The sequence below is a fragment of the Bombina bombina genome, chromosome 10, assembly GCF_027579735.1.
Source record: "Bombina bombina isolate aBomBom1 chromosome 10, aBomBom1.pri, whole genome shotgun sequence".
Classification (NCBI taxonomy): domain Eukaryota; kingdom Metazoa; phylum Chordata; class Amphibia; order Anura; family Bombinatoridae; genus Bombina; species Bombina bombina.
Genome location: NC_069508.1, coordinates 55,627,897 through 55,651,479, shown reverse-complemented (window position 1 = coordinate 55,651,479; position 23,583 = coordinate 55,627,897). Strand labels below are relative to the sequence as shown.

Sequence of the window (23,583 nt, the reverse complement as noted above, 5' to 3'; positions counted from 1 at the left end):
ATTTATTAGAGTAGCAGTGAGGTCCGGTCGGCAGATTAGGGGTTAATAATTGTAGATAAGGTAGCGGTGATGTTGGGGGGGGGGGCAGATTAGGGGTTAATAAATATAATATAGGGGTCGGCGGTGTTAGGGGCAGCAGATTAGGGGTACATAGGGATAATGTAGGTTGCGGCGGTGTGCGGTCGGCAGATTAGGGGTTAAAATTTTTTATTAGAGTGGCGGCAATGTGGGGGGGGCCTTGGTTTAGGGGTACATAGGTAGTTTATGGGTGTTAGTGTACTTTAGAGCACAGTAGTTAAGAGCTTTATGAACCAGCGTTAGCCCAGAAAGCTCTTAACTCCTGGCTTAGGCTACGCAATTGGCGTAGGGGGATCTGCGGTATGGAAAAGTCGCGGCTGGAAAGTGAGCGTTAGACCCTTACCTACAAGATTCTAAATACCAGCGGTAGGACAAAACCAGCGTTAGGACCCCCTAAAGCTGGTTTTGACAGCTAACGCAGAACTCTAAATCTAGGCGATAATTAAAATAGACCTAAATAAAGTTACAATTATTAACTAACAACCTATTTAAAAATAAATACAAACTTACCTGTTAAATAAAAGAAAAGCTAAGCTAGCTACAATATAACTATTTACTAACTACCTAGTTAAAATAAATACAAACTTACCTGTGAAAAACAAATAAAACCTAAGCTTAAACTAATAAAACCTAACATTACTAAAAATAAAAAACCTAACATTACTAAATAAAAAACCTAAGATTACTAAAAAATTAAAACTACAATTACAAAAAAAATAAACACTAAAATTACAAAAAATAACAAACGAATTATCCAAAATAATAAAAATTATTCCTATTCTAAAAAAAGAGATGTATATGTTTGAAGGAGCGCCTCACATGGGGCTACAGTACGTTCAAGTTTGAAATGTCAGCTTTAATATGCTTTTTTTATATAAATAGATGGATTTGATGTAGTGTTACTGTCACCCAATTATATTTATTTAGCAAATGTGATTAGTTCAGTTTGAGTAAAATGAAATTTTACACTGCTTGATGTTGCAGTGTTTCACATATGGCTGGTGGTTTCGTCAATGTCAATAATTTTCTTTATATAATATAGTAATGGCCAATAGATCACTATGTTGTTTGCACAAAGATGCAAATATGAAGTATTTTAATACGTGAATATGAGTAGAGAATATAGATTGGATAAAAGAAATTGAGTGAATACAGAGGTACGGATATTGTTGTTTTACTACAAAAGATACTTAGAGAACAAAAATTTGAATAAAATTGACAAGTTGATAAAAACAAGTTAATAAAAACAAAGAAAAGCTATATATTTTTACAGCTTTACAATAAATAAATCCAACATTACTGATGTAGATACTGAGCTACTTAAAGTTAGACAGACGTTAAGGAATGCTAGTTAAAAAGGATAATGTAAACTCTACTGCGTCATCTAATGGGAAAGAGTTGTACAACTTTAATAAAACTTCATGAAAAAAATGCAAAGTTTCAGCTTTAAACTTGCTGCTAATGTCAGATATTAAGAGATATAATAAAACTATGACAGTTTAAATCTGATGAGTGACTGGTGATAAAGTAACTATTTCAACTTAAAAATATCACTGTAGCAGTTTAAGTCAGATGTGTAATTGGTAATGAAATAACTTCTAGAGCTGGATACTATATAGTGTCAAATAGAGCTAACTGGAATGTATCTATAATAATGACATTCCGGTGATTGGAGAAACAAAGTATCAGAGTTGAGTTAAAGAACCCAATGGTAATGGTAGAGAATAGTGTAGTGTAATGTGCATAAACCTAATACTGTCTGCAGCAGTTGATGGAATAAAGAATTAAGTATAAAAGGGAAAGATTGCGAATGTCGCACTAAAGGTATAGTATATCACCCTTTGGGGATAAGAAGGGAATGATTAGACAAGTATTTTATATCTATTTCATAAATTATATCCTAGTATAAACACATGAGACAGAAAATGGATTGGCCAATCCGTATTAGCAAAACAAAATTAAGAACCAATAGAGGTGAAGCACTAAAACAATATATAGCATAAAGAAATTATATATATACTGTATATATGTGTGATGATATACGGTAAGAGTTATATTATGATCCTAGGAGAGAAATTGTGTACGTTTGTATGTCCAATGAAAAGAAGAAAAGAAAAAAAAGGTGTCCTTTAGAAAAAGTCCTTATGAACAGTGTTCTCGAAAATAGTGTACTTTAAAAGAAGATCCTTTAGAGCGGTGTCCTTAGGATTAGTGTCCTTAAAGGGAAAAGTGAGATTACATTTTGGTATCTAGGGATAAGTGAAATATCCGGTGAGTCCAGGGTAAGAATAAAAAAGTGTTGATCCCTTATTCGATATGAGCAAAAAACAAAAAGGACATACAAACGTACACAATTTCTCTCCTAGGATCATAATATAACTCTTACCGTATATCATCACACATATATATAAATAATTTATTTATGCTATATATTGTTTTAGTGCTTCACGTCCCTCGCACTCGGCCACGCCCCTTCACGGTCGGCCACGCCCCCGGCCACGCTCGGTCACGCCCACTTCTGCTCGCGCTGCAGAGCAGAGACTTAGAGACTCTCAAAGGCCAGGTGTGTTTGTCCTTGTGCTGTGCTGACTACTGCGCATGACAGCTTCGGACAAACACACTTGGCCTTTTATTATATAGGATTCTTTATTCCATCAACTGCTGCAGTATTAGGTTTATGCACATTACATTACACTATTCTCTACCATTACCATTTGGTTCTCTAACTCAACTCTGATACTTTGTTTCTCCAATCACCGGAATGTCATTATTATAGATACATTCCATTTAGCTCTATTTGGCACTATATAGTATCCAGCTCTAGAAGTTATTTCATTACCAATTACACATCTGACTTAAACTGCTACAGTGATATTTTTAAGTTTAAATAGTTACTTTATCACCAGTCACTCATCAGATTTAATTTGTCATAGTTTTATTATATCTCTTAATATCTGACATTAGCAGCAAGTTTGAAGCTGAAACTTTGCGTTTTTTTCATGAAGTTTTATTAAAGTTGTACAACTCTTTCCCATTAGTAGAGTTTGCATTATCCTTTTTAACTAGCATTCCTTAACGTCTGTCTAACTTTAAGTAGCTCAGTATCTACATCAGTAATGTTGGATTTATTTATTGTAAAGCTGTACAAATATATAGCTTTTCTTTGTTTTTATTAACTTGTTTGTATCAACTTGTCAATTTTATTCAAATTTTTGTTCTCTAAGTATCTTTTGTAGCAAAACAACAATATCCGTACCTCTGTATTCACTCAATTTCTTTTATCCAACACCCCCTAACGCCCCAAACCCATAAAATAAAAAAAAACTAACTAAAAAAAAACCTAATCTACCCATTGCCCTGAAAAGGGCATTTGTATGGGCTTTGCCCATAAAAGGGCATTCAGCTCTTTTTCGTCCCATTAAAATAAAAAAGGCCTAATCTAAAAAAAAACACCCCAAAAAATCTTTATCTAACACTAACCCTAAAATCGGTACTCACAGTTGCTGAAATCCGGTGAAAGATCTTCCTCCCAGCCGCGAAACATGACAGTGGTTTAGGGGTTAATAGCTTTATTTAGTGTCGGCGATGTGGGTGGCGGTGTTTTTAGATATTTTTGTTTTGGCAATCGTCGCCATATTAGTTATGTTAAGTTAAATCTTTTTTTCGGATCCTTTCGTTTTTTTCAGATCCATTCTTTATTCATGTGCATTATTGTATTCTAAACTTCAGAAAAGAATAATGCATATGGATAAAGAATAGATCCAAAAAAATGAACAGATCCGAAAAAACTATTTAACTTAATATAACTAATTTGCCGAATTTTTTTTTTTTTTTTTTTTAAAAACTTAAGTAAACTAATTTGCTGAAACAAAATTATTTAACTAATGGAAACTAAACAAAATTATTAGCGTTGCACATGTCTAATATAAACACAGTAGCTTTAATAAAAACTTTGATAGAAAGAATCATCAGACTCCTATCAATCATTTCTCCTGCAATATAATGCAATATACATAAGTCTAATAACATAACTATAACTATAAGTTCCATTCATCCAGTTATCATTTTAAATTTTGAATTATGTATTGAGAGAGATCAAAGTATCATTCTCTTCACTGTAATATCTCAAAAATAACAGGAAACAGGAAATGTATTGGATCCTTACTTTAGATACTCAGGTTCTAAATGGGTTCAATTCCGAATTTGATGTGGTGAACTACTGTGAATTACAGATATAATAAGTTATTTATGATATATTGCAGTGAAGAGAATGATGCTACAACTGATGGTAACCAGTCTATAAAATGTTTGTTAATGAGTATTTACTTGCAAGCCCAAGGTAAAAATGAGATATGTAAACAGTAAAAAACAAATGTTCTAAATGAATCATTCATCTACAATAACTGTAGTTTATTTTATCAGATATTCATTCTTAGGGTACGTCTTCCGGGCAGCAAATGATCAGCTTAAACTTAAATAAAGATATAGGGGCCCATTTATCAAGCTTCGATTGGAGCTTGTGGGCCCGTGTTTCTGGCGAGTCTTCAGACTCGCCAGAAACATCAGTTATGAAGCAGTGGTGCTCCATAACCCTGTACGCCTGCTCTGATGAGGCGGACAGGAATCGCCGGAAATCAACCTGATCGAGTACGATCGGGTTGAATAACACCCCACTGCTGGCGGCCCATTGGCCGCGAGTCTGCAGGGGTCGGCGTTGCACCAGTAGCTCTTGTGATCTGCTGGTGCAATGCTGAATATGGAGAGCATACTGATCTCCGCATTCAGCGAGGTCTTGCGGACCTGATCCGCACTGTCGGATCTGGTCCGCAAGACCTTTGATAAATAGGCCCCATAGAGTAGTAGCTAGTGCTACAAGCCAACAGCAGCACACACACACTATATATATATATATATATATATATATATATATATATATTAGTAAATTTATCTGCTGTGCAGTTTTCTGCAGAACATGTATCTGTTAAATATAATTATATATATATATATATATATATATATATATAAATATATATATATATATATACAGTAGAAGAATGGAGACAAAATATAATTGTTTCCATTAAAGACAGGGACTTCAGCACTCTTTTAAAAATATATATATACAGCTCAGAATATAAATTGAACAAAGTAACACTTTATTGGCATATGCAAACAAATCCTCATGACACGATGTATTCCCCCAAGAAAAGAGATATGTAAGTATACTGATACAAAATACAATGAGGGCTAGATAGAAATAGAAAGGCCTCTTGATCAAACTTTGCAAATTACAATGTAAGATGTAAAGCTAAACCTGACCGGTCAGTGTGTACCCCAGTACCAACTATTACATTTAGATCAAACTTCAGCTAGTCAGCAAAATATATTTCAAATAACCACTCCCAGCTGCACACAGAACCTTCACTAACCGTTGTGGAGGTATATCCTGGGCAGATATCAATAATGGGATCTAGGTTATTGATAATATACTCCTTTATACATGCAGCAAGTCAAAGCATAGGCAATATATATAGCACATGAAAATGCGTTATTCACCAGCCATGCGTATAAGCAGACGCATAGAAAATATTAGCAGAAATTTGGATCAACTAGAGCATGGGTGTCAAACACAAGGCCCGCGGGCCGAATCCGGCCCACCAGACCTCGTCATGTGGCCCGTGTAGCCGCCGCCGGCCGCCAGCCTTCACCTTTTATTCTCGCTTTTTTTTTTTGCTTTTTTTTTTTGACACAAGAAAGCCGCCTCTTCAGCGCATGCGCGGCAGCCTACAAGCCAGAGAACGTCTGCCCTCTAGCAGCGCCGGCCGTTCTACACAGGAAACCTCCACTTGTTTTTATATTGAGCGCATGCCATCCTGTGATGTGACAGATCCAACGGCTGCCTGAACCCCCTGAACCCTTTTCTCCTGTACTGTAAGTACATAAGTTTCTTAAGGAATGTATGTGATGTATGTGGGAGGGGGGATCTGCTTATTAGGGGGGTCTGCTTATTATTCTGTTTAAAAGTCTGAGCGGTAAACTGGGTCTGCTTATTAGGGGGGGTCTAAAGCGGTAAACTTTGGATATACTGACCACTTCTGTGTCACTTTACAGTGGTATAGGGACCATAAACTACAATCAAATAACCCAAAAATGTCTAAGAAAAGAAAAGTTGAAGCAGAGGGAAGGCAATTTCAGCAGAGATGGGAAAGTGAATACATGTTTGTGATTAATGGAGACAAGCCGGTATGTCTTATTTGCTATGAGGCAGTGGCAGTGATGAAGGAATACAATTGAATGCAGTGACAATAATTTATGATAATAAAGAGTGGACACATAGTCCTAGATACAACCGGCCCTTTGAGGGTGACCAAACTGCTGATGCGGCCCCCGATGAATTTGAGTTTGACACCCCTGAAATAGAGATATGCACAACTACACCCAACTGCTCACAGAACCCCTAGAAATTTAAAGAGGTATACCCTGGGCAGATATCCAAAAAGGGGATCTAAGTTGTGCAATCAAGTATTCAACACCAAGCAAGAAATGGTAGGAAATCAGTATACAAACAGCCCCAATTTGCACATAGAGTTGAGCTGTGTTAATAATAAAGCCAGCAATATGTATAGTAAATGTTTCAAGTCCATGCAACACAGACCCTTAGAGTTTAGTCATTCCATATACAGGATGTATGCCTCCGTGGCTACTGACGAATTTCCGTTTAATGATACTGCAATTTTAGCGTGTCACATGCATCGTAAGAAAACCTCTCCAGGGATGATTAGCTGCCATCATCGAGTGAAAAGGGGTTTATTGTGGCTCTTTGCACTCGTTGGAAGCAGCATGCGTACTTCAAGTTGAAAGTCTTAAGACCGCTGCTCCTTAACTTGTCCACCACTTCTGAGGTGGCGGACTGCAATCATCCTGATCAGATACGATCGGGATGATTGACACCCCCTGCTAGCGGCCGATTGATGGCAAATGTTGAGGGGGCAGCATTGCACAAGCATTTCACCAGAAATGCTTGTGCAATGATAAATACCGGCAGCGTATGCTGTCAGCATTTAGAGATGTCGGGCGAACATGATTCGCTACTGCTAATCATGTCCGCCCGACATTTGATAAATCGGCTCCATAGTGTTCACTGCATTCCAGTGCTGTTGTGTTTACATACAAGCAACATCTCTTCTTCAGGTTCCAAAATTGTGGCACCCATAGTTAGAAAGAGGTACAAGAAATGTATTGAGGTCTAGATTACAAGTGGAGTGCAATCGTTATAGCAAATGCGATTGAGAGGTTGTATTATTTTAACACTAGTATCTGCATTACAAGTCTTTCAACTATGGGTTCCGAAGCAAAAGAAGCTTTTATGTGATCTGTGTACCTATGAAAATCACTGGATAGAACCATATCCATTTGAGGTAGCTTCTATCTCTACTCCAAAGCACACAGAAGGATTTGAGACCTACACTTGAGAAAGGGGTCCCACCATACAAATAAGTGCTTTTTTTTAACCTAATCTAATCGTTCATGCTAATAAGACATATTTGAGGTTAGTTTTCATCAGATACAAGCAAGTTTTATATGTTTATTACAATTTCTAAGTTGTGTTCTGGAAGTCGTCAGGTCATAACTTATATTCTACAATGGACAGTAAAGTTATTAAAAAGCTATTCCACCGGACCCATAGCCTGTCTATCTGTGCACTCCTGTAGACTGTATGATTGCCCTAGACATTACCAAGCACTTTATAGTAGGTCATTGTATAGTTATAATACAGGAATGGCATGGTTCAAAGGATATGGAGCAGGTCAGCTTTACCTTTCACTGTAGAATTTTTAGGGGGAAAAAACAATGCAACTTTATTGGTTAACTAAATATACAAGTCTGACAGTAAGAACTTTGTACGTCACTGGTCTTTGAATGGGGATTGTTTTTTTATAGCGCGGTCTCACCGCTGGCTATTCGAGGAAGTCTGCTGCCAGAAGTGAGTTCATAGTAGCGCAGTCCTGCCGCTCTCTGCAAGACCCGCACTACTATGACCTGAAAAACCCTTAATGACCAGTGACTTACAGGTTACGCCGCAGTCGTTAAGGGAGATTCTATCTGTTATATGTGAATACAAATTTGAGGCATTATTAAAAATTAAAGACATGAGACATAAGTCTGTGGGGGGGGGGGAAGTAATACATTCTATGAAATGCTTATTAATAAATATTGATCAAATACGCTCAGTAGTTTGCAAATATTAAGTCATAGAAAGTATAATTAAACTAAATTAAAAATTTCAAAATACTGAGCAAACAATTTTGTGTAAATAAAGTCGGCTAGATTTGGAGTTTTGTCGGTAACGACCCGAAAAACTAACGCCGGCTTTTTTCTGGCCGCACCATAAAAATAACTCTGGTATTGAGAGTCCACAAAAAGGCTGCGTTAGGCTCCAAAAAAGGAGCGTAGAGCATTTTTAACGCAGCTTCAACTCTCGATACCAGAGTTGCTTACGCAAGCGGCCAGCCTCAAAAACGTGCTCGTGCACGATTCCCCCATAGGAAACAATGGGGCTGTTTGAGCTGAAAAAAAACCTAACACCTGCAAAAAAGCCGCGTTCAGCTCTTAACGTTTGCTATAGGGAAACACTTCTACGTCTGCACCTAACACCCTAACATGTACCCCGAGTCTAAACACCCCTAGCCTTACACTTATTAACCCCTAATCTGCCGCCCCAGCTATCCCTGACCCCTGCATATTATTATTAACCCCTAATTTGCCGCTCCGTAAACCGCCGCTACTTACATTATCCCTATGTACCCCTAATCTGCTGCCCTAACATCGCCGACCCCTATATTATATTTATTAACCCCTAATCTGCCCCCCACAACGTCGCCTCCACCTGCCTACACTTATTAACCCCTAATCTGCCGACCGGACCGCACCGCTACTATAATAAAGTTATTAACCCCTAATCCGGCTCACTAACCCTATAATAAATAGTATTAACCCCTAATCTGCCCTCCCTAACATCGCCGACACCTAACTTCAATTATTAACCCCTAATCTGCCGACCCAATCTCGCCGCTATTCTAATAAATGTATTAACCCCTAAAGCTAAGTCTAACCCTAACACTAACACCCCCCTAAATTAAATATAATTTAAATCTAACGAGATTAATTAGCTATTTTAGGATTAATATTTATTTGACAGGTAACTTTGTATTTATTTTAACCAGGTACAATAGCTATTAAATAGTTAAGAACTATTTAATAGCTAAAATAGTTAAAATAATTACAAATTTACCTGTAAAAGAAATCCTAACCTAAGTTACAATTAAACCTAACACTATGCTATCAATAAATTAATTAAATAAACTACCTACAATTATCTACAATTAACCTAACACTACACTATCAATAAATTAATTAAATACAATTCCTACAAATAAATACAATTAAATAAACTTGCTAAAGTACAAAAAATAAAAAAGAACTAAGTTACAAAAAATAAAAAAATATTTACAAACATAAGAAAAATATTACAACAATTTTAAACTAATTACACCTACTCTAAGCCCCCTAATAAAATAACAAAGCCCCCCAAAATAAAAAAATGCCCTACCCTATTCTAAATAACTAAAGTTCGAAGCTCTTTTACCTTACCAGCCAGGAACAGGGCCCTTTGCGGGGCATGCCCCAAGAAGTTCAGCTCTTTTGCCTGTAAAAGAAAAAATACAATACCCAAGCCCCCCAACATTACAACCCACCACCCACATACCCCTAATCTAACCCAAACCCCCTTAAATAAACCTAACACTAAGCCCCTGAAGATCTTCCTACCTTATCTTCACTTCACTGGGTTCAACGATCTGTCCAGAAGAGCTCCTCCGATGTCCTGATCCAAGCCCAAGCGGGGGGCTGAAGAGGTCCATGATCCGGATGAAGTCTTCATCCAAGCGGGAGCTGAAGAGGTCCATGATCCGGATGAAGTCTTCTATCAACGGCATCTTCAATCTTCTTTCTTCTGGATCCATCTTGCAGACCTCCGACGGGGAACATCCTGCTGGCCCGACGGACTAACGACGAATGACGGTTCCTTTAAGGGACGTCATCCAAGATGGCGTCCCTCGAATTCCGATTGGCTGATAGGATTCTATCAGCCAATCGGAATTAAGGTAGGAATATTCTGATTGGCTGATGGAATCAGCCAATCAGATTCAAATTCAATCCGATTGGCTGATTGGATCAGCCAATCAGATTGAGCTCATATTCTATTGGCTGATCGGAACAGCCAATAGAATGCGAGCTCAATCTGATTGGCTGATTGGATCAGCCAATCGGATTGAACTTGAATCTGATTGGCTGATTCCATCAGCCAATCAGAATTTCCCTACCTTAATTCCGATTGGCTGATAGAATCCTATCAGCCAATCAGCCAAAGGGAGGTTTGGGTTAGATTAGGGGTATTGAATTTTTTCTTTTACAGGCAAAAGAGCTGAACTTCTTGGGGCATGCCCCCGCAAAGGGCCCTGTTCAGGGCTGGTAAGGTAAAAGAGCTTTGAACTTTAGTTATTTAGAATAGGGTAGGGCATTTTTTTATTTTGGGGGGCTTTGTTATTTTATTAGGGGGCTTAGAGTAGGTGTAGAGTAAAATTGTTGTAATATTTTTCTTATGTTTGTAAATATTTTTTTATTTTTTGTAACTTAGTTCTTTTTTATTTTTTGTACTTTAGCAAGTTTATTTAATTGTATTTATTTGTAGGAATTGTATTTAATTAATTTATTGATAGTGTAGTGTTAGGTTAATTGTAGGTAATTGTAGGTAGTTTATTTAATTAATTTATTGATAGTATAGTGTTAGGTTTAATTGTAACTTAGGTTAGGATTTCTTTTACAGGTAAATTTGTAATTATTTTAACTATTTTAGCTATTAAATAGTTCTTAACTATTTAATAGCTATTGTACCTGGTTAAAATAAATACAAAGTTACCTGTAAAATAAATATAAATCCTAAAATAGCTATAATATAATTATAATTTATATTGTAGCTATATTAGGATTTATTTTACAGGTAAGTATTTAGCTTTAAATAGGAATAATTTATTTAATAAGAGATAATTAATTTCGTTAGATTTAAATTATATTTAACTTAGGGGGGTGTTAGTTTTAGGGTTAGACTTAGCTTTAGGGGTTAATCCATTTATTAGAATAGCGGTGAGCTCCGGTCGGCAGATTAGGGGTTAATAATTGAAGTTAGGTGTCGGCGATGTTAGGGAGGGCAGATTAGGGGTTAATACTATTTATTATAGGGTTAGTGAGGCGGATTAGGGGTTAATAACTTTATTATAGTAGCGCTCAGGTCCGCTCGGCAGATTAGGGGTTAATAAGTGTAGGCAGGTGGAGGCGACGTTGAGGGGGGCAGATTAGGGGTTAATAAATATAATACAGGGGTCGGCGGTGTTAGGGGCAGCAGATTAGGGGTACATAAGGATAACGTAGGTGGCGGTCGGCAGATTAGGGGTAAAAAAATGTATTCGAGTGTCGGCGATGTGGGGGGGTCTCGGTTTAGGGGTACATAGGTAGTTTATGGGTGTTAGTGTACTTTAGAGTACAGTAGTTAAGAGCTTTATAAACCGGCGTTAGCCCAGAAAGCTCTTAACTACTGACTTTTTTCCTGCGGCTGGAGTTTTGTCGTTAGATGTCTAACGCTCACTTCAGAAACTACTCGAAATGCCGGAGTTAGAAAGATCCCATTGAAAAGATAGGATACGCAATTTACGTAAGGGGATCTGCGGTATGGAAAAGTTGCGGCTGAAAAGTGAGCGTTAGACCCTATTTTGAGTGACTCCAAATACCGGCGGTAGCCTAAAACCAGCGTTAGGAGCCTCTAACGCTGGTTTTCACGGCTAACGCCAAACTCCAAATCTAGGTCAGTGTGTTTTTTCTTAAATTATTCACTTTTATACAAACGTGTGCACGGTTTTCTTGTTTTTAATGGTTATGTTTGCACAGATTTTGGCCACTTTTTGTATATTTTATGAAATGCTCACCTATATTTTTTTAAGTGGTATAAAACCTTGTTTCTTTTCTATGTTATTGTTTTTGCAGTACTAAACTTACCAAGAGTAAACACATGGTTACATTATCAGAAGGATTTAAATGGACAGTAAAATCAAAATTAAACTTTCATGAATTATACGATTACATTTTAAACAACTTTACAGTTTACATCTATAATGAAATTTTACTTTGTTCCCTTGATATCCTTTTGTCAAGGTAGGCTCGGTAGCATTAATGCACTACTGTAAGCTAGCTGAACACATTGAGTGCATTGCTGTTTCTGACCCTACCTAGGTATGCCTTTAAACAAAGGATATAAAGAAAGCATAGTAAAAGAACAAATTAAATGTGTCCAACTAGCTCCCAGTAGTGCATTGCTGCTCTTTCAAAAAAGGATACCAAATAATTAAACTAATTTGATAATAAAAAGTTAATGGTGTAATGTTTTTAAAACTTCTCTAACTGAATCTTGAAAGTTAATTTTATTTTCTTATATTTCATTACTCATTTTTATTGAAATAAATCTTTGCATCAAATTTACATATAGCCATAGATTATGGAGATGATTAGGATTAACCTTTTTCTGTCATGTAATTTATAAAATAGTTATAATTATTTGACAATGCAATGTAGATAGACTGCATTTTGCTGATTGAATGTATATACAATGAAGCAATGATACAGTGGGGCTGATCTATCAAAGTGTCTATCGGCCCCAATGCATCTGTTTCCGCGTGAACATTCAGGCTCATCGGAGACAGGAGTTAAGAAACAGCGGTCTAAAGACCGCTGCTCCTTATCTCATACGCCTCCACTGAGGCTACGGTCTTCAATCTGCCCAATGGTGTACGATTGGGTGGATTGACGCCCCCTGAAACCGGCCTCGAATCTGCAAAGGCGGCATTGCACAAGCATTTCACCAGAATTGCTTGTGCAATGTTAAATGCCAACAGCGTATGCTGTTGGCATTCAGTGACATCTGGCAGATCATGTCTGCCAGGCATTGATAAATTGTCACCAGTAACTCGATTGCACATTTAGGGCTACATTTCAAGTGAAGCGCATTCATTTGCGCCCTAGCGATAAGGGGTATATTGTGAGGGTTTGCACTCATCGGGCCTACTGCTTGCAAGTTGAAAGTACATTAGCACAATCGCGATTTATGCTAGAATTATTACCACATCAACAGAGCTGTGATTAACTGTTTCGTAAAAATAAAATGTTGCACAAAACTCATCAAAAATACATTACAACGTACACTTACAATCATAATAACACTGTCTAATAAACATAATTCAAAAACAAATATTGCACAAAAAAGTTATAAGTGCTCAAGCATATGAGATCTTAGGTGTAGGGAAATAAAAGCTGGCAAAGGCCTGTATGTATGTGTGTGTGTATATATATATATATATATATATATATATATATGTATGTGTGTGAACATATGTATTTATACGTGTATATATGTATTTGTGTATTTATATGTGTATATATGTATGTATTTATATGTGTAAATATGTATTCACAGACATATATAAACACATAAATATGTATGTATACATATACAGTTTTATAAATAAGTGCAATGGAGCCCTTTGCCATTCAGTAGATGAAAACATGTAAAAACATATTTATGCAATATTAATTTTTAATAAAGGATTTAACTATGTATTTACTGTAAATATTTCACTTTCCAATGTTATGCACATAGCAGAATATGTTTTAAGTATTTATAAATATATATTTATGTATATATCTATACCTATATATAAATATATATATATATATATATATATATATATATATATATATATATATATATATATATATATATATAGGTATAAATATATAGTGTACCAAAAATAACATTAGATATATGTAGAAATAATTATTTCTAAATAAATAAAACATATTCTGTTATGTAAAGAACATTGGATTATGAGATATTCATATTTTCGTCGGGTTAGCTCTAATTAAAATATGTGATTGTGTTTCAGCGAGAGTCATGTGTTAGTTTTTTTGCATTTTTTTCCTTCATTGAATACATGAACGTGCACGCGATATTCTAAGTTTGGATTTTTCTATGATATGTCTTGTGAAGATACAATGTCTACATTAAGGGATGCTACGCAAAATAGAAACAAGCTTAACAGTAATCTTTTTACAGAGGATGAGGTTTTGTTAGCATTATCAAAAATAAATGTTACAAAGGCAGTGGGTCCTGATAATATTCATCCAAGGGTTTTAAAAGAACTTCGATCAGTGCTAACTGTCCCATTAACTGATCTGTTTAATCAGTCACTATTAACAGGAGCTGTCCCAGATGATTGGAGAATAGCAAATGTAATACCTCTTCATAAAAAGGGCAGTAGAGAAGAATCTGGCAACTACAGGCCAGTTAGTTTAACTTCAGTAGTAGGGAAATTAATGGAAAGCCTCTTAAAAGAAAGAATTATGACTTACATAAAGACAAACAATTTAGAGGACCAAAATCAGCATGGTTTTACTCCAGGGAGATCATGTCAGACTAATCTAATTGACTTCTTTGATTATGTAACAAAAGCATTAGACAAGGGAGGAGCAGTTGATGTAGCATATCTAGATTTCAGCAAAGCATTTGACACCGTCCCACACAATAAACTTATTCACAAACTATATCTCCTTGGTCTAGATTCAAAAATTGTGAACTGGGTGGAATGCTGGCTTAAGGACAGAAAACAAAGTGTCTTAGTAAATGGAGTTCATTCAGCAGAGGGGGCTGTTACTAGTGGTGTTCCTCAGGGGTCAGTTCTGGGGCCTGTTTTGTTTAACATATTTATCTGCGATATCAGCAAAGGGCTACAGGGGAAAGTATGTCTCTTTGCAGATGATACAAAAATTTGCAACAGAGTGGATGTTCCAGGGGGGGTAGACAAAATGAGAAGTGATATACAACAATTGGAGGATTGGACAAACGACTGGGATCTAAAGTTTAACACAGCAAAGTGTAAAATAATGCATTTAGGGAAGAAAAATCCAAATGTTAATTACAGACTCAATGACACTTTACTGACTGTTACAGACGAGGAACAGGACTTGGGAATTATTATTTCAGATGATTTAAAACTTAGTAAACAATGTAGTAATGCAGCGAGTAAGGCTAGCAGAATGCTTGGATGTATTGGTAGAGGTATTTGCAGCAGAAATAGTAAGGTTCTTATGCCACTTTATAGATCATTAGTTAGGCCTCATCTTGAGTATTGTGTGCAGTTCTGGAGGCCATATCTTCAGAAGGATATTAACAAACCTGAATCTGTGCAAAGAAGGGCTACCAAAATGGTACATGGTCTAAAAAATAAAACTTACCTGTAAAGGCTCAATGACCTAATCTATAGCTTAGAGGAGAGAAGGGAAAGAGGTGATATGATAGCAACTTTCAAATACATTAAAGGGTTTAGTAAAACTGAAGCTGTGGGTATTTTACATAAAATGGAAAATTCAAGAATAAGGGGTCATGAGCTCAAGCTAAAGGGTAGTAGATTCAGGAGTAATTTGAGGAAGCACTTCTTTACAGAAAGAGTGATTGATTTATGGAATAAACTTCCTCAAGAGGTAGTAGCAACAAACACTGTGGGGGACTTTAAAAATGCATGGGACAAGCATAGGGCTATCCTACGAACTAGATAAGTTTATACTGTTAGGCAAGGTTGGGCAGACTTGCTGGGCCTATGGCTCTTATCTGCCGTCAATATCTATGTTTCTATGTTTCTATCTATCTATCGATCTATCTATATATCTGTCTGTCTAATCTATCTATCACATGCATACACTATCTATCTATCTATCTATCTATCTATCTATCTATCTATCTATCTATCTGTCTGTCTGCCTGTCTGTCTAATATATATATCACATGCTTACACGATCTGTCTGTCTCTGTCTGTCTAATCTATCTATCACATGCATACTCTATCTATCTATCTATCTATCTATCTATCTGTCTGTCTGTCTAATCTATCTATCACATGCATACACTCTATCTATCTATCTATCTATCTATCTATCTATCTATCTATCTATCTATCTATCTATCTATCTATCTATCTATATATCTGTCTGTCTAATCTATCTATCACATGCATACACTATCTATCTATCTATCTATCTATCTGTCTGTCTGTCTGCCTGTCTGTCTAATATATCTATCACATGCTTACACGATCTGTCTGTCTGTCTGTCTGTCTGTCTAATCTATCTATCACATGCATACTCTATCTATCTATCTATCTATCTATCTATCTATCTATCTGTCTGTCTGTCTGTCTGTCTGTCTGTCTGTCTAATCTATCTATTGCATGCATACACTATCTATCTATCTATCTATCTATCTATCTATCTATTGTCTCTATCTATCTTTCTGTCTATGTGTGTCACTGTCTGTCTCTCTCTCTGTCTGTCTAATCTATCTATCACATGCTTACACTATTTATCTATCAATCTATCTATTTATCTATGTATCTATCTGTCTAATATTTCTATCACATGCTTACACGATCTGTCTGTCTGTCTGTCTGTCTCTGTCTGTCTAATCTATCTATCACATGCATACTCTATCTATCTATCTATCTATCTATCTGTCTGTCTGTCTGTCTGTCTGTCTAATCTATCTATCACATGCATACACTTTATCTATCTATCTATCTATCTATCTATCTATCTATCTATCGAAATATCTATATATCTGTCTGTCTCTGTCTGTCTAATCTATCTATCACATGCATACACTATCTATCTATCTATCTATCTATCTATCTGTCTCTGTCTAATCTATCTATCACAAGCATACAATATCTATCTGTCTATCATCTATCGATCTATCTATCATCTATCTATCTATCTATCTATCTATCTTTTTATCTTTCTATCTACAGTATCTATTATCTATCATCTATCTATCTATCTATCTATCTATCTATCTATCTATCTATCTATCTGTCTGTCTAATCTATCTATTGCATGCATACACTATCTATCTATCTATCTATCTATCTATCTATCTATCTATCTATTGTCTCTATCTATCTGTCTGTCTATGTGTGTCACTGTCTGTCTCTCTCTCTGTCTGTCTAATCTATCTATCACATGCTTACACTATTTATCTATCAATCTATCTATTTATCTATGTATCTATCTGTCTAATATTTCTATCACATGCTTACACGATCTGTCTGTCTGTCTGTCTCTGTCTGTCTAATCTATCTATCACATGCATACTCTATCTATCTATCTATCTATCTATCTGTCTGTCTAATCTATCTATCACATGCATACACTCTATCTATCTATCTATCTATCTATTTATCTATCTATATATCTGTCTGTCTCTGTCTGTCTAATCTATCTATCACATGCATACACTATCTATCTATCTATCTATCTATCTGTCTCTGTCTAATCTATCTATCACAAGCATACAATATCTATCTGTCTATCATCTATCTATCTATCTATCTATCTATCTATCATCTATCTATCTATCTATCTATCTTTTTATCTTTCTATCTACAGTATCTATTATCTATCTATCTATCTATATATCTGTCTGTCTTTCTGTTTTTGTTTGTCTATCTCTGTCTGTCTGTCTAATCTATCTATCACATGCTTACACTATCTATCTGTCTGTCATGTTTGTGTGATATGCATATGTGAGACAGGAAATTGCACAGGTAGTTAACTTATCAATTAATAACAATATCATGCATGGTATTGCAGAATACTCGTATTCATACAGATATTGCAATGCTGAGGGTATTTAACATATCTGTCAAATCCCAAGCTATTTACAATAATATCAGAATGGACTATGAGGCATTCCTATCTTTTTTATATAAAGAGGAGGGGGAAAAAGAATGAGAAGGGAGTGCTTGGCATTGCATGAGTTAAGAAAACTGAACTGTATTTGGAGGTTGAATAGTGTTTGCTTAGAATACATGCCAACCATCCTGAGCTGTGAACAGAGCATGCATTTTCCCACAAAGCTGAGAGCTTTATTTTTATCTCACATTTTTATTTGCACGTTATAGGAATTTTATTTAAAAATCAAACTTTTCCCTGCCTGAACAAAAAAAATATTTTTAGCAATATTGTCCGATTATCTCCTTCATTCACAGCTTAATTCATCTCATTAAATAAGATCAGCAGCAGCTTTTTCGTTTCTTAGTGCACCCAGGGGGGGAGGATCTGCATCTTTCTGCTGGGATTTGTGTTATAAAAAGACAGTCTCACATAAAATAGAGTGGAATGAGTACAATGTCTCTGCAATGGGGCAGAATATCCAATTCAATTGCTTTTTGAAACATGGCACTGGTACAAAAATACAAATAAATCTCAGTCCTCTTGTTCAGCAGCTGAAATCATTTGAATTCATGTTGGAGGTTACAATGGATCAGTGGTTTATCTGAACGGAGAAGGGGAAAAAAAATCATCAAGAGGTTGGAGCTCTTGAGAAAACGTCAGTCACTGAAGGCAATTTACTATGTGTGGGCATCTGATCTAAATCTGCCAGTGGATCCAGACAACCATTTTAATTAAGTAGATGATCTTGTTTAGCTGCAGCTTCTTTATCAAGGAAACAAGGGGAATCTTGCAACCCTTTCAGTGCAGAGGGGGGTGTCCCTTTCAGCACTAGATGAAGGGACAGCAGCCGAGCTTGAGTTGTGCCTTTGATGTGTGGATGGTTCTTAAATGAGTTTTCAATTCTCTCTCACGATCATGCTTTATTTTCAGATGGTGATTATGGCAGGGACTGTAATGCTGGCTTATTACTTTGAGTACACGGACACGTTCACTGTGAATGTCCAAGGGTTTTTCTGCTATGATAGTTCTTACACCAAACCCTACCTTGGACCTGATGAGAGCAGCGACATACCACCAATTCTTCTTTTCTCCCTGGTCACAGGAGTACCTGTACTTGTGGTAAGTCCTCAATAAATCTAATAAGCAATGTCATGTCTATTGTGTGACAGCACATGTGTGACTTGTGGCTGCCCTTAGAGCAACTCAGACACCAATTAATAATTACATATCGTTACTGATTGTTTCCATGATGATATAAATTTGATTTTGTTTAGCTGCTAGATCTTAGTTTTTCCTACTAGTATATTATATGATACTACATATTCCAGTGTGTGTGTGTATGTGTGTATATATTGATACACACATTTGTGTGTGTATATATATATATATATATATATATATATATATATAGTTAGATAGATACACACACATGTATATATACATATGTGTGTGTATGTATATATATATATATACACACACACACACATATATATATATATATATATGTGTGTGTGTATATATATATATATATATATATATGTGTGTGTGTGTGTATATATATATATATATGTGTGTGTGTGTATATATATATATATATATATATATATATATATATATATATATGTGTGTGCGTGTGTGTGTAAATTCTTCATTGGGTCTTTACACCTGAATACCTCTACTTTCATCAGCACTCTATGTGATCTTATGTCTATCACTTCTGCTATGTATCTCACAACTAATTGTATGCTTCCCTGCTGTTCCTTAACACTTTTTTAATAATATCCCTATGCCATACACTGCCCTGCTTCCTCATAAATCTGTTTTTTATGCAATATCTACACCTTGATCTGTCCTATCTATACCCTTTTCTTACACAATACCGTTTATTTTATTTTTATAACTCATGATTTCTTTGGTCCTATTTAGTTCATATCAAACCACATGTCCCCTTATCTGTGAACTTTTCTATGCACTATCCTGTTTCTGCTTAGTATGCTACCTCTGCAGTATTCACTCACATTTCTTTAGTACACCCTTTTATAAACCCTAATACTGCATCACCTGCCTCCTCTGCTATATAGCATTATATTATATTATATCCCTCTGTATTATATAGTCTGCCCGCCAGCTTTAAAGCCCACCCATTCTTTAATTATGTACTCCCTGCTATATAGCCAACTGATTCTTCTTTCTTGTGCCCCCTGCTATACAACCCACTCATTCTACCGTAATGTACTCCCTGCTATACAGCCAACTGATTCTTCTTTAATGTGTCTCCTGCTATATAGCCCCCATTCTTCCTTCATGTTCTCATTGGTATACAGCCAGTCCATGCTCCCTTTATGTACCCTTTCTATGCAGCTCATCTATTATCCCTTTATATTCCCCTGTTATAGAGCCCACAACTTAATTTTGCTCCCTTCTACTATACAGCCCACCCAATATTCCCTTATATCCCCCGCTATACAGCCCACTCATACCTCATTTATTTGCCCTCCTAGCTGTACATCCCACCCATTTTTCCCTTCACCTGCCCCCTCTATAAAGCCCTCCATTCTCCTTTTTTTGCCCACTGCTATACAACCAGCTCATTCTTCCATTATCTATCCCTTTGCATCAGAGCATCACCAAGTCCTACTTCCTCTTCCCCCTCTGCTATATAGACCACTCATTATTCCTGCATCTAAAAATCTACTAATTTTCTTTCATCTATCCCCTACTAAAAAAACATAGTCTATTCCTTGTTATAAACATGAAATATCTTCTATTCCTTGCAATATATAGCACTTCCCCCTTCAGCTGCCCCTCTGCTATATAACTCAGCACTTTTTCTCTCATGTCACTTCTGCAATCCCTCTTGACTTTCTATATTATCAGATCCTTTTTCCTTTTGACCCTTTCATCACTCTTTCTATATTTTTTTTCATATGGTTTTAATAATTTCCCTCACTGGCTTGTAGACTAAAGGGTCTTTTTTCCTGGCATTCTATATCTCTGTCTCACGCAACTCTCTGCAGCTCTCCCTTCCGTTTCTAGCTGCTGCCCTCTATGTCAAGTCACTGAGTCCTCATTATGCTGATTCTTTGTTCAAAGCAGATATGCGGTTCACTGCTGTGTTTTCCGTGTGCTCTTGAGTTACTGTAAAGATTTATTGTCTTAAGGCTAAAAGACTGTAGAATAATGCCTTACTTCCACCTAATGAATCTGCTTATTTAACTTCAAAACATTTCAATAATGATACGCCTAAAAGGTCTTTTTTATTGTTTGTTTCTTTAAAATATACAACTCAGTTTATAAAGTAAAATGGTAAATAAAAATATATTCATTTTTGGCCTGTTAACACATTTTAGATATTCAGAATAATATTGGATACACATGATTCGTTTTATTATGATTTCTTTTATTCTATATAATTATTTTAATAAATAGATGTATTATTGTTAATTGTATGCTGTTGTTTAACAGACAGGATGCAAAATTTTCACTGCCATATGCATGATGTATTTTGATGACTATTATTGTAGCAACTGAGTGCAAATTTGTTTTCACATTTTGAGATAGTTTTAGACAAAGATACATTTTATGGAGAATGAGGTATCAAGAACCAACCAATAACTACACGTGTTTGTCTTTTTTTGGCTATCATTTCATCACTTTCCTTTATAAATATCGTCTATATAACTGCAGTGCTTCTGTTGTGAGGTGTCCTTTGACATAGTAATTAATTGCCTTTGTAACATTTTGTCATAGCAATAGCAAGTTGAAATGGGTAGTGTTATGTGACTTTTTTCCATGTGTCTTCTGAAACCTTGTGTGACCTTATCCAAATACAGAACCCTATGAAGAAATACATGATAATGAAAATGAGTCAGAGACAGTACAATAAAAAAGTGTACAGGTTGTGGTGTATTTCAGTAGGCTTGAATACTTTATAGGCCTATAATAATTATGAATTATTATATTAATTATTATAAATAATAATTTTCATAGTTGTTATTTCTTGGTTGTTTTTTTTTTATTATTTACCCTGCTATAAAATTATTTAGGCAAAATTATTATATTAACAAACAAACAGATTTAAACTGAATTCAAGAAAACTGTATAATAATTATGTGGCCATAAATATTCACACACAAAAAATCTGGTCCATTAACATGAGTACATTAAAGGGACATGATATCCAAATGTTGATGCACTTGAAAGTGATGCAGTATAACTTTAAAACGCTGACTAGAAAATATCACCTGAACATCTATGTAAAAAGGAAGATAAATTACCTAAAATTTCCTAAGTATTCACACCCCACTGCAAAGAGACTTTAAGCAGCAAGTCAGGATACTTGTCCCAGGACAAGCTAGGGAGTGAGCATCTGGCATGTGCAGGCATAGTCATGTTATTTTCCTATTCAGTTTAAGTAAGTTCTATGAAATCTCATGAGATTTCAATGAAATCTCATGAGATCACAGCAAAGGCAACGCATTATCTCAGCACTACTGATGCTGAATGGCTATTGTTTTTTTAGGGGGACTTGCATCTTGCAGCTGGACAGCAGCTGAAGTATGACTGTTTACAAAGCACTAACTCTGGTGAGCTGAAGAGATTTTGAAGCAAAATATCTTCCTTTTTTACATAGAGATGCTCAGGTGATATTTTCTTGTCAGCTTTTTACAGTTATTCTGCATCACTTTCAAGTGATTTAGCATATATGTAGTATGTCCCTTTAAGTGCCATTTTTATCACTTTTAAGAAAACCTTGAACAATGTCAAAACATCAAATATTTAACAGAGCCACATCTAGTCCAAGCTGAACATTATTAAAGGGCACGGAAGGCAAACTACCTGTGATTAAAATAATGTTTGTAACACTGTTATACATATAGTTCTTAAGACAGATGCTGGCTCCTGAACCTACTTCCATATGCTTTCATGGAAATAAGCTCATTTGCAACAAAGAATACCGAGAGAAAAGGAGAAAGAAATTTGATAACAGAAGTAAAATGCACATTTTTGTGTGTTTTTTTGTTTGTTTTTTATAATTGATCGCTATTTCAATCACAAATGTTTAATTTTGACCTTTATGCTCTTTTAAGACTTTGAACATCTTCAAGACCTCATTTTTTAGCACATCCAACTTTTTAATTACTGGGATCAGAGAGTTTCAGTCATTTGAAGCCATCTTGATGATGCTTAGTTCTCATGGGAGCAAACTACTTCAGTAAAAGAAGCTTTATAAACTGTGGGTTAGATTACAAGTCAAGTTTAATAAATAACTTGTGATCTGATATAACAGGTTGTTGGTGATATTGTTAAACCAAAGCATTTTAGCAAGTCTGATATAATATATAAAACCACAATACTTGCAAGTATAATCAGCAACGCTTCACATTAAAAGGTATACTTAATTTTTTTATTTGTAAAACAAACAGTCTTACTGCTCGATGGTCCCCTGATGTGCAGAGGGGGACATAAGTAATACAGTACACGCCCCAAGGCAGAACATACAGTGATCTGAGATGTCATCGCAGAAAATGCATCATATCTGCAGAAAAGAACAGGACACATGCAGGAACTGTTAGAGATTTAACTTTGCAGCACTGCTCCATATCAGGCTGTTCTTTT

At 35.7% G+C, this 23,583-nt stretch overlaps 1 protein-coding gene across 1 annotated transcript in view; it reads left to right on the top strand.

Moving 5' to 3' along the window:
• The first annotated feature begins 18,852 nt into the window (after positions 1-18,852).
• PLPPR5 (phospholipid phosphatase related 5) overlaps positions 18,853-23,583 on the top strand; it is a 387,402-nt gene continuing 382,671 nt past the window's right edge. Inside the window, exon 1 of the mRNA XM_053693130.1 lies at positions 18,853-19,083. Within this exon, the coding sequence (XP_053549105.1) occupies positions 18,853-19,083 (231 nt within the window). The remainder of the gene's footprint in view (positions 19,084-23,583) is intronic.